Below are 12,820 nucleotides of genomic sequence, written 5' to 3' on the forward strand. Positions count from 1 at the left end.
AATTGTTTCCAATGATTTTAATCATACAACACCACTTGATTTTCATTTTGGCATTTAGCTTTGAAGCTTTTTCTTTCAACTCATAAAAAGAACCCCATGCTCATGGAATTGACCTGTATATACTACACTTTTTATTACAAAGTATCTGTTAAATAAAACAATAAGAACAACAACAACAAAAATTCAGTGAATCTATGAATATATCTCAGAAAGGAGGATAGGTTGTGGAGTTAGGAGATTAGTATAAAATACTCAACTATATTTTTAAAATGACCAAAAAGTATGCACCATGTCTTGTCTGATGTTGATAGGTGTGGTCTCTCAAGCTACTGGGGTCCATCAATCAGATGACAAAAAGAAATAAGGGGCGTCCAAATTTTTTGGTAAGGAAGAAGTAAAACTATTTGCAGTTGACATGATACTATATATAGAACACCTAAAAGACTCCACCAAAAAACTGCTAAAACTGATACATGAATTTGGTAAAGTAGCAGGATACAAAATCAATGTGCAGAAATATGTTGCATTTCTATACACCAGTAATGAAGCAGCAGAACAATCTCATTTACAATTGTACCAAAATCCATAAGAGACATAGGAATAAACCTAACCAAAGAAGTGAGAGATCTGTACTCTGAAATCTGTAAACCACCGATGAAAGAAATTGAAGATGACACAAAGAAATGGAAAGACATTCTATGTTCATGGATTGGAAGAGGAAATATTGTTAAAATATCTGTACTACCCAAAGCAAGTTGCATATTTAATGCAATCTCTATCAAATGCCAGCAGCACTAGAATAAAAAAAAAATACTAAAATTTATATGGAACCAGAAAAGACTCCGAATTGCTAAAGCAATTTTGAAAAAGAAAAGCAAAGCTGGAAATACCACATTTCTGAACTTCAAGCTATATTACAAAGTTGTAGTAGTCAAAACAGTATGGTGCTTGCATAAAAATAGACACACAGATAAATAGAATGGAATTTAAAAACCCAGAAAGAAATCCACAGTTATATGGTCAATTAATCTTCAATAAAGCAGGAAAGATTAGTTAATGGGCATATGAGAGTCTCTTCAACTTACAGTGTTGGGATGACTGAACAGCAACATGGAAAAGAATGAAACTGGACCACTTTCTTCTACCATACAGAAAATAAAATCAACATGGATTAAAGACCTAAATATGAGACTTGAAACCATAAAAATACTGGAAGAGAGCACAGACAGTAATTTCTCTGACATTAGCCATAATAAATGTCTTCCTTCTTTTATATTCCAGTCAATAGAGACAAGTCTAAATCAATTGGCTTCTGACTGATTTACCAAGGTTAGAGTACTAGTTGTTTAGATAATTTTCTTGGGGTCACTTTCCTATTCTTTTTCTTTTTAATAGTTAAAGTAGTATTTAAATGTGTGATTTCTTGTATAGAGCACATTCCTCACCACTTAATGTGCTTAATTTAAGAGTGGTGGTGTTTTTTGGAATGAGAATTGGGCTCATAAGCAAAAGTTTTGCACTTTGTCTTCACTTATTCCTTCCAATTTAAACTTTGCACACAGTGTTGCTACATTCTCCCTTCTGCCAATGCAGAACTGGATTTTGGGCACCCAGGCTCCCAGTGTTTTTAAGGGAGGGCCAGAAGTGTGAAAAATCTTGGTGCTTTGGGAGCATTTAAATATGGAAGTGTGGAGGAATGTCATAGAACAGTAGGAGAGAAAGATGGGTACATATTTCTAATCCAAGAGTGATAAATCAGACTGCTACTGTCTTCATTTGTATCTAATGATGAGGACAGGAATGTAGTTTTCATGTGGATGTCATAGGTTGGCATAAATGTGACCTGCAAATGCTTCTAAGTGGATTCAACAGCATGAATGCCACTGAAATAGTGGAGTCGAGGTTGTTCCCTAGTGGTCCTCTGTCTTAACTGTTTGTTCCAGGCATCACAAGAATTTGCCATGGAAATGTTTAGTTCTTAACATAATAATATCCCTCAGACTGAGCAGTGTATTTGGTGTATATAAATATCCATATAAAGACATTTTTATTACCTATAGATCTTGATACAAACATGGGTATAGACCTTTTTATGTCAGTTGCACGGCTTTTATATGATTTATTAGGAAGCCATCTTTATTATCAGGGAATTGTAGAAGTACTGCTTAATAATGAATTTATTGCTTGCAAATTTGAATATTGGTAAAATTAAAAATATGCACATTTTAAAAAGTAGATGTGCTCTACCACTGACATTTTAGATATGCTATTGGTAAAAATTTGGGGATGCTGAAAATTTTTAAAAAGGTCTTATAAAAATGCAAATCTTGTGTCATGAAATCTATTTTTGTCTTTGCTCAAATTGAGAAATTTTGTATGCATTTGTGAGCATGTGTTTGAGAACCTTACCTTCATGTCTTCCAGTGTGCCCACAGAGACTAATTAGCAAAGGAGTTTTGACATAGTCAAGAATGAGCATAGGCTATAGGTTGGCCAGGGCAAGAAATAACATTTATCAAATAATCATTATCATGCCTCAACTTGTATCCTGCTGTACTTAGGAAGGCAACCAAGATCTTGTGTGAAATAAACTATAAAACAAACCAATTGGCATGCATTTGCCTCTCAGCAAACAGTGCACCAATGAACACATTTTCTGTTTTCATTATCTGTATTATTTTTATTTTATAAAACAATGGAGATTTAATATTTGGAAAGGGTCCTGACATAAAAGTCCTGCTGTGTCTGAGACTATGTTCTTTTAACCATTAATTTAATCATCATATCAATTCTGCAAGGTGATGGCATTTGGCTTACAAGAAATCAAGATTTAGAGAGGTTATGTAATTTGCTGATGGTCATACAAGCAGTAGAAGGTAAAGCATCTGTTTGAACTCAAATTTCTCCCTGGAGATTTCTCTCTGACATCAGTCTATTTTCAGTCGAAGCAGATCAGTGCATCTGATGCCATCCTTGGCCAAGCAGAAGTTGCTCTGCATATCATAAGGTCCATTTTACAGTGAAGAGAGCAGCATGCCTCCTGGGGGAAAAAAGGGCAACCGTTTTTGTATATGTGCTGCCGAAGCGAGCCCTGGGCAACCGTTTTTGGACAAATAATTTAACATATGACATTAATATGCATTCAAGATTTATTCTCTTCCAGTATTATGCATTGATTTGTCACTACCTACTCAAATCTTTGCCTCTGAAGATGACTCTATGACAGGAAAAAAAATCACTTTCCATGCTGTTTTTCCTCCATAGGTTGCATTGCTCGTACTGTAAGCTCACCAAACCAGCACTTGCTGAAAACTGATGACGTCATCAGTTGCTGTTTAGATCTGAGTGCCCCAAGCATCTCATTCCGAATTAACGGACAACCTGTTCAAGGAATGTTTGAGAATTTCAACATTGATGGCCTCTTCTTTCCAGTTGTTAGTTTCTCTGCAGGAATAAAGTTAGTATTTCTATGTGTTTTGGTCTGTGTCCCTTCTGACTTCTCATACTTTCACAGAAGATTCTGCACTGTCATCACCCATGCTTTGCTAACCTTCTGCCTCACTCCTGAGCATCTGTATCCAGAGCATTTTTCTTGATCCTTGGAGAAAAAGGTAAGATTCACCCAAGGGGGCATCTTGGGAGGCCAAAAACTTTGTCCACCTGTTCTACCATTTAGACGAGGCAGTCTGGTAACTCTACCCCAAATCAGTGTCCTGAAATATTTCAAACCCACGTAAGTTTACTTATTTATTTAATAAGGGAAAATGAATAATATTACATAAGACAATACCACTTATTTCTTTATATTTCATTAATTTCCCTTTTCTTGTCATCATATTTCCCCATCCCACTCCAAGCCCCCTTATTCTACAGAAACTAAATGGGTTTTTTTGTTTGTTTATCAGGTCAAATTATCTCTTCTCTGTGTTACCTTCTATCTATTACCCTTGTAAATTATCTGCCTGTGATCAGTTGGGTCATGATGGTTTACTCTAACCTTTTGCTTTCTTGCTGTTAACAGATGGGAAGAGATAAATAACAATTCTTTGCAGATCTACAAAGAGAACTTTAACAAGTAGTGGTCTGTCGTGATAAGGGGCTATGCTGTCACCTATTAATATGTGTATGTAGCTACTTGACGAGAGTGGCTTCCTTATTATAATGGACCATTACGTTATTCTGATTGTTCTTCCCATTATAACTCTCTTCATTTGAATAATTCATGGTTATAGAAACATCATATTGAAGAAAGGACAGAAAGCATGAAATATTAGGTATCCACACAGCAATGACCTTTTCTGGCGTGTTTATACAAATTATATTTATTTATTTATTTTTCTTTTTTTAAATTTAAATTCAATTTGCCAACATATAGTATAACACCCAGTGCTCATCCCAAGGGCCCTCCTCAGTGTCTGTCACCCAGTTACCCCAATGCCCGCCCACCTCCCCTTTGGCAACCCTTTGTTCGTTTCCCAGAGTTAGGATTTTCACATGGTTTGTCTCCCTCTCTAATTTTTCCCACTCAGTTCCCCTTCTTTTCCTTATAATCCCTTTCATTATTTCTTATATTCCACTTATGAGTGAAATCATATGATGATTGTCCTTCTCAATTGACTTACTTCACTCAGCATAATACCCTCCAGTTCCACCCATGTTGAAGCAAATGGCGGGTATTTGTCCTTTCTGGTGGCTAAGGAATATTCCATTGTATATATAGTCCACATCGTCTTTGTCCAATTATATTTCTTTCTATAAGCTCTGAATGTTTTAAAATTTTTGTTCACATTTTTTGCTCTTTTTATTTTATTGGCTTATTTACTTTTCTTTTCTCTCTTATTCTTTTTATTTTATTGGCTTATTACTATTTTTTTGGCCTGGAAATGAAATACAAATTAGAAAAAGAATTGCAAGGAAAATGAAAATTTGATTTCACTTTTGTAAGCTGAGAGCCCATGAAATCAGTATGATTTAGCTATGTTTCATAAAACATGGTTCAATGGAACTTGGGTTAAATTATTTTTAATTAAAGGAGTTTGGTATATAAAAGATTTTAGTAAGTCTCTTATTGAATAAGAAATAAGGTGACCTTCTTTCTTCTACAAATGAAGTATCATTTGAGTTCCCTTTAAGGAATTTTACTGGGAAGTTGGACACTGGAAAGTGACTAATTTTTCTTTTTATCAGACCTCATACAGTTCTGTAATTTTAAGTAAAGGTAGATAGATAGATAGATAGATAGATAGATAGATAGATAGATAGATAATGTTTGCTCTTTCTCTGTTGACTCTTTGGACCCCTTGAGACATTAAGTGATCAGTTACCATTCATAGGTATTTCTCCTACAGTAGTATGATGCATATGGTTTTGCTATTTCTCCAGTGAGTGATTAGTTGTCTGATCCGTTGGTGTAATGCAATCAGCTTTTCCCATGATCATGTTTTATCTTTTTGTGCTTCAAGGCTCTTAGACTCTAAGATGCCCTCATTATGAGGGTAAAGTCTGGCTCCAGATAAAGTTAATTTTGGGCTAATGATTTATTCCATGCATTTTGTTGATTAGGGAACTTTCTGTATACCAGAGCTATGACTGACCCTGACATGCATCCTTTTCAGGGTACGCTTTCTGCTTGGGGGGAGACATGGAGAATTTAAATTCCTCCCTCCACCTGGGTACGCTCCTTGTTATGAAGCCGTTCTGCCGAAAGAAAAGTTGAAAGTGGAGCACAGCCGAGAGTACAAGCAGGAAAGGACCTACACACGGGATCTGCTGGGCCCCACGGTTTCCCTGACTCAGGCTGCCTTCACACCAATTCCTGTGGATACCAGCCAGGTACCCAGAGCATCTGTGATGGTGGCCATTTGTACTGTCATATTGTCATACAGTCCTGAGGTACTGTGGCTTTTGGACTCTTTTAACTGCAACCCACAGGGATGCACCTGACAGTCATACAATTTATATGCACAACTGAAGAAAGTTTTGTAAAATAATGCCTACCTTCATCAGGTCCACTCATCTATTTTGTATTCAATTCTCTTCTATTGTTTTAAGACTGACCTCAAGGCACTGCATTGATTTCATGAAGTACTAATGTGGATCACTGAAGGTAATGCATGCTAATTTTAGGGTGCACTTTTTATATAGGGTGGACATAGGCCTTTTTATTTCTTCAGGCACCTAGATACACTATTATTTTGAAACAATTTTATGGACCTTTATCTTAAGTAGAGATTGAGATCCTGGTCTCCAGAGTCAAAGTGCCTCAGGTCATTTGTCAGCACTGGGACATGAGGAAGTAACCCTTCTTTGTCAATTGGGATGCTAAGAGTTTATTTGACATAGTTAATAAATAACACATTCACATGATACTTTGCAAACAGGCACCTGAGAAATATGAGTCCTTATTCTTGCTTTTCTTTTGCATAGATGTGAGCATATCTTGACATTGACAATGAATTAAATAATTCTTGCTTTATCTTGATGTTAAGTAACTTCAATAAGGTCGGTTATTCAAAGTTTGTTTGTGAATATCTTTCTGAAGATCCAAGAGACTGCCTCTGAGGTCTAAAGTAGAATTAATACCAGGCCTCAGAAAGTTCAGTTGTTGAGCAAATACTTGTTTAGCTTCTCAAATCCTATTTTTTGTCTCATCATGCTGGCCTTATATATATATTTGAGTGCTAGAACCAAGCTTTGTTCATGGCTAAAATTCAGTGTGTGTTGTTGTTTGCTGCAAGATGGCAGGTAATGTGTGTTGCTACCAAAGTTCAGTTGTAGACATGGACTGGAATGGATGGTTGGATTATGTAGTGGGAGTACATTGAGGATTTCCTGAGACCTGGATTATCTCCACCTTTGTGGAGAAAGGAGCATTGATAGTCTGCTCCCTGAACAAACAAAAGGTGGTTGGCAGTCACTTGCTTTCTATGTGGAGACTGCCTGGGGGGTGACATACTGCCAAATACCAGCAACCAACCTCTCATCTTGAAAACCATTCATATTCTTTATGAAGAGGTCATTGAGCTTCCTTTTGTGAATGAGAACATGTAAAGATTGTTTTAGAAGCTTATACTTGGGAACCACTAGAAGTAACACAGCAGAGTTAAGGAAAAACATAAATCACTGCAAATATTTACAGGTTTGAAGAGCCAGTGGATTATCCTTTAGTCATTGAATTGCTTTCATTCTAGCCTATGTGCAATGGCCAGGTTAGTTTAAGAACTTTGGAGTGACTTTTTTTTTAAGTGATATATACTCTGGTGGTTACATCGCACATCCATGAAGGCATTGTTCTTAATGGTGACTGTCCCCACCAATGCTCTTGTTTTCCTTCTCCCCAACTTTTGTTCATAAACTCACCTGGAAATCTAAGCTGTCCCACCAGAAAGTCCCCAAATTACCTAAAAAATTTTTGGATATATCTAGTTATATTTTTACAGCTACATTAGAAGGGTTAGACTCTAGTTGTATTATTAACATCTTAATAGTTTACAATGGTTTTATTTGGTTCAGTTCACAGTGAGGACAATGAGTGTGGTTTTATTGCATTTGTTTCTGATGTGTGATTTCTTTCTCATTTTAGATTGTGTTGCCTCCTCATCTAGAGAGAATAAGAGAAAAACTGGCAGAGAATATCCATGAACTTTGGGTTATGAATAAAATAGAGCTTGGCTGGCAGTATGGTCCGGTACGTAATTTTGAAATTTATTTTCAGGTTTGCTAATACATCTTTCTAAAAACATAACTTTTTTCTCACTCATCCTGCTATGTGAGGACATGAAGCGGTTAGATTGGTTTTTTCCCCCCTATACATTAGTTTTTGTTCGATTTTTCTTTACAAGAGGGAATGACATTATTAACATGTTCATTGAAGGATGGCTTGGTTGCGTAGACAATTGAAAAGCCATCATTCTTTAGGCTGAAAATTATAGTTTTTAAATCAAGGTTAACATATACAGACACTAGGCATTTTTAAGCCACTTAGAAAAAAAATCTCATTGAAATGCAAAGTAAAAGCTGAAAATGGAAAGAAATTAGTCATTTTAGGGGCACCTGGATGGCTCAGTCAGTTAAGCATCTGCCTTAGGCTCAGGTCATGATCCTGGGGTCCTGGGATCAAGTCCCATGTTGGGCTCCCTGCTCAGTGAGGAATCTGCTTCTCCCTCTCCTTCCTGCTGATGCTCTCTGTCACTATCTCTGTTTCTCTTTCAAATAAATAAATAAAATCTCAAAAAAAATAAATTAGTCACTTTACTTTTCCTTTACCTGGTGCTTTACTTCCTTTAGTCTTAACTATGTGTATCAATCAGTATAGAGCCAGTGGGCAGAGGCGGTGGGTTTCATAGGTGGAGGACAGGCTGAGATATAATTCCTGAATAGATTTCCAAATTATTATTTAAAGATCTCAAGGGACACCTGGGTGGCTCAGTTGGTTAAGCATCCGAATCGTGATTTTGATCAGGTCATTATCTCAGGGTCATGGGATCGAACCCTGCATTGGGCTCTACACTTAGCAGGGAGTCTTCTGGAGATCCTCTCCCTCTGTCCCACAAACCCATGCTTCTCCCTTCTCTCTCTTTCAAATAAATGAATAAGTAAAATCTTTTTTTAAAAAAGTCTTAGTTTACAGTTTCTCAATAAAGTTTAGATTAAAAAAACCCTTCCTATATAATCCGTTGTATCATATACCAATTTCTTTGGTCTTACATTCTAATGCTGGGAAATAGACCATAAACCAGCAAGTGAGTATCTGGTTCTGCTTGCAGGTGGAATTTGTTAGGAAAGAAAAAATAAGAGTGTAGGGTGAGTGAGCAGATGGCCATATTGGGAAGGTGGGCAGTATAAACCTGGTGGAGAAGGTAAGATTTCAGCAAATGCTGGAGGAGGCTGAGCTGGTGACTTTGTGAGTGTTAGGGTAGAGCAGGCATGGGACCTGGCACCAGGAACTGTGCTGAACAGAACAGGTGGCCCAAAAATAATGCCAGGTGGTACCACTGACCTCAAACATTAACATGCCTGAGGGCTTACAGGGCAGCTTGGCTCGGACAATGAGCTGACCCTTCCTTTTGCTTCCCCCCTTCACTTTCTGCCATGCTATTGGATTGCCATTGCTGGTGTCTAAAACAGGAGACTATTATGAGGATGTTTCTGTTCTGTTTCAGGTTAGAGATGACAATAAGAGACAACACCCCTGTCTGGTTGAGTTCTCCAAGCTGCCTGAACAAGAGCGCAATTACAACTTGCAGATGTCTCTGGAGACCCTGAAGTGAGTTTTTTAACTTGTCCTATTTTCTGATCTTTCTTACCTGAAACAAACAAGGTATCAATATAGCTTACTTCAGTGAGAATTATATGAATTCAGTTAGAATGTTTCATAATGCACAGGTGGATTGGATCAATATTTGTTGGGAATTATACTTTGACCTTTCTATTTTATGTCTTTGCACTCTATAAAGTATTTATTGAAGAGCATTCTACGGATATTTTGGGTATTCCAGAATACAAGGGTTCTGTGATCAGATATGGTGCTCCTCCCAGTGTGGGCCAAGAACCAGGTCTGTCACAAATTGTTATTGATTTGTGACAAGATAAGTAAAAACACTAACAAGAAGTCTTGAGAAACTTTTATACCAATTTAAGGGAGCAATTTTCTATTTTAGTGAATCTAATCTAATAATTTATAAAGTGCAGGCTTATATTTTTCATGTCTTCATTTAAAATTTTTAATTTTCTCTAACAAGTTTTATTGTATTTTATCAGAGCAACAGACCACAACAGGCTGGAAATTGAAAGAAAATTGGCTCTTCATCACAGACAGTTTGAGAAATACTGCTCTAATATATTTTAAAGATGCTAAGTTAAAATAATTGTTTATTTTGCTTATGGGTTTTTCAGTCCTGAGAGTTTCTAAAATAGAACGGAATCCATTTGTAATATTTCCCTAGCCTATTTAGCCATACTATCTTGTTTGTTTGTTTGTTTGTTTCTCGGAGAGTACCTCAGGACCATTTGCCTGAGGAACACACTTTGAGAAAAGCTACCATAGACATTTGCATGTCATCTTTAAAGGCAGATTCACTTTTCAGTGGCTCTGACAATTGTTTTCATGAAATTTGCCACTTACCATTGCAAATGAAAAAATGGGGTGGTGAAAAATAAAGAAAGGAAAAGGATTTTAAATTTTAATATAAAAAAATTCAGAAAAGGGACGCCGGGTTGGCTCAGTCCGTTAAGCATCCAATTCTTGATTTTGGCTCAGGTCATGATTTCACAGTCATAAGACTGAGCCCTCTGTCAGGCTCTGTGCTGGGCATGGAGCCTACATAAGATTCTTTCCCTCTCCCGCTGTCCCTCCTCTTTCTCAAAAGGAAAGAAAAGAAAAGTTAAGAAAATATTTTTTGAAAAGACTATAACATTTCTTTAATTCCTTTTATATCCTTGGTGGCCTCTAAAACTAGATTTGTTCAAACAACTCACTTTAGTGCATGCTTATCTTTGGCTTATATACTTATGTCCATTTTTGTTTCAGTTTTGTTAAGAGTAAGGAGTTACTTCCCTTGAAGCAATTTTACCAAGAACTCAAAACATAAAATGTAACCACTGTGTCAGACTCTAGCTTTTGGGTTCAGGTGTATTTCTTCAAAGATGTGAGCATAATAATCATTACAGAAATTAACATATTGGGCATAGAAGTTTAGGTTCCGCTAGTAATTTATTTATTTATTTTTTAATTGGAGTTCAATTTGCCAACATGTAGCATATCACCCAGTGCTCATCCAGTCAAGTACCTCCCTCAGTGCCCGTCACCCAGTCACCCCAACCCCCCACCCACCTCCCCTTCCACTACCCCTTGTTTGTTTCCCAGACTTAGGTGTCTCTCATGTTCTGTCACCCTCACTAATATTTCCCACTCATTTTCTCTCCTTTCCCCTTTATTCTCTTTCACTAATTTTTATATTCCTCAAATGAATGAGACCATATGATGTTTGTCCATCTCCAAATGACTTACTTCACTCAGCATAATACCCTTCAGTTCCATCCACGTCAAAGCAAATGGTGGGTATTCTTCGTTTCTAATGGCTGAGTAATATTCCATTGTATACATAAACCACGTCTTCTTTATCCATTCATCATTCGATGGACACTGAGGCTCCTTCCACAGTTTGGCTATTGTGGATATTGCGGCTAGAAACATCGGGGTGCAGGTGTCCTGCTGTTTCACTGCTTCTGTATCTTTGGGGTAAATCTCCAGCAGTGCAATTGCTGGGTCGTAGGACAGTTCTATTTCTAACTCTTTGAGAAACCTCCACATGGTATTCCGGAGTGGCTGCATCAGTTCACATTCCCACCAACCAGTGCAAGAGGGTGTTCCCCTTTCTCCACATCCTCTCCAACATTTGTTGTTTCCTACCTTTTTAATTTTCCCCATTCTCACTGGTGTGAGGTGGTATCTCATTGTGGTTTTGATTTGTATTTCCCTGATGGCAAGAGATGTGGAACATTTTCTCATGTGGTTGTTGGCCATGTCTATGTCTTCCTCTGTGAGATTTCTGTTCATGTCTTTTGCCCATTTCATGATTGGGTTGTTTCTTTGGTGTTGAGTTTAATAAGTTCTTTATAGATCTTGGATACTAGCCCTTTATCTGATATGTCATTTGCAAATATCTTCTCCCATTTTGGATTGCATCTCATTTAATTGATTTTTAATTTTGGCCTGATTAGATCTAAATTCTGCAGTCATGAAGTCTCTTGAATCCTTTATGCTTTTTTCCAGAGCCACCAGTAGCTTTATAATTGTGCTTCTGAATTGGCTTTCTGACATCGAATTGTAATCCAAATTCTGTAACTCTGTGGGAGAGCGTACTATTTCTGATTCTTTCTTTTGTGGTGAGTTCTTCTTTCTAATCATTTTGCTCAATGTAGAGTGGCTAAAAACAATTTGTACTGGAAAAGGAAGGAAAGAAAAGAGAAAAAATAAGGGAAAAAACAGAAACAAACAAACAAACAAAGAACAAAAAGCCAAAAAGAAAACAAGGAGGGGTGCCCTCTGGTTCTATATAATATAAATCCCTCTACTTTCCCTGGAGCTTCCCAGCACTGCTGGGTCAAGAACTTGCTCTTCCCCTGTCCTTCCAGCTGGTCTTCTGGGGGGTGTGGCCTGCTGTGCTGATTCTCAGTTGTGTGTACCTGAGGAGATGCCCTGCCCCCTGTCAGGTGCACGGCTCGGTGGGAGCTCTTTATCCTGTGAAGCCCCTGTTCCCTGTTGGCCCATACCCTCCCAGGCACAGAGTGACACAAGGAGGAATAACCACACTGGTGGCGGCCAGCCTTCCAGCCCTGGAGTCAGCTCCCAAAATAACTACCGCAGCTCCCAGTACACACTGGCCTGGATGCTCCCGAGGGCAGCGGCGTTTTCTGCACAGCTCTGGGGCGTCTGGCAGCAGGAGCATCCTCACTGTCCTGGGCCATCCCCGCCTCCGTCTGTCCTGGAGGGAATGCAGGATCCTGGGCTGTGTCCCTCAGCTCCCTGGGATCTGGGGCCTGAGCCGCTGGAATCATGCTCCTGGGGCCACGCAGCCCCCCTCCGCCATCTGAGCTGCTCCCGAGGCCTCTACTAGTAATTTAAAAGGAAATGGAAATATATACAAATCAAGTAAATTAAGAACCTCACAGAGATAAAAATTGACAGAGCTTGCCTGTGATGAAGGATGTATAACACATGACTGTGACCTGTGTACCTTGTATTTGGGATCCTGTCCTCCTTTGTATTCTTGATGAAAGGCTTGTACATTTCAATAAGTAATTCATAGCAGTTCACCAT

The 12,820-nt window shown here is 38.0% G+C and overlaps 1 protein-coding gene across 7 annotated transcripts in view; it reads left to right on the forward strand.

Moving 5' to 3' along the window:
* The window catches only part of RYR2 (ryanodine receptor 2), a 726,974-nt gene that overhangs the window by 416,606 nt on the left and 297,548 nt on the right, over positions 1-12,820 (forward strand). For all 7 annotated transcript variants that reach the window (XM_041747478.1, XM_041747480.1, XM_041747481.1 and 4 more), the window contains 4 exons: positions 3,265-3,457; positions 5,616-5,832; positions 7,583-7,687; positions 9,162-9,265. In XM_041747478.1, coding sequence (XP_041603412.1) covers positions 3,265-3,457; positions 5,616-5,832; positions 7,583-7,687; positions 9,162-9,265 — 619 coding nt within the window. The remainder of the gene's footprint in view (positions 1-3,264; positions 3,458-5,615; positions 5,833-7,582; positions 7,688-9,161; positions 9,266-12,820) is intronic.

This window comes from Vulpes lagopus, chromosome 3 (assembly GCF_018345385.1).
Source record: "Vulpes lagopus strain Blue_001 chromosome 3, ASM1834538v1, whole genome shotgun sequence".
Taxonomy (NCBI): domain Eukaryota; kingdom Metazoa; phylum Chordata; class Mammalia; order Carnivora; family Canidae; genus Vulpes; species Vulpes lagopus.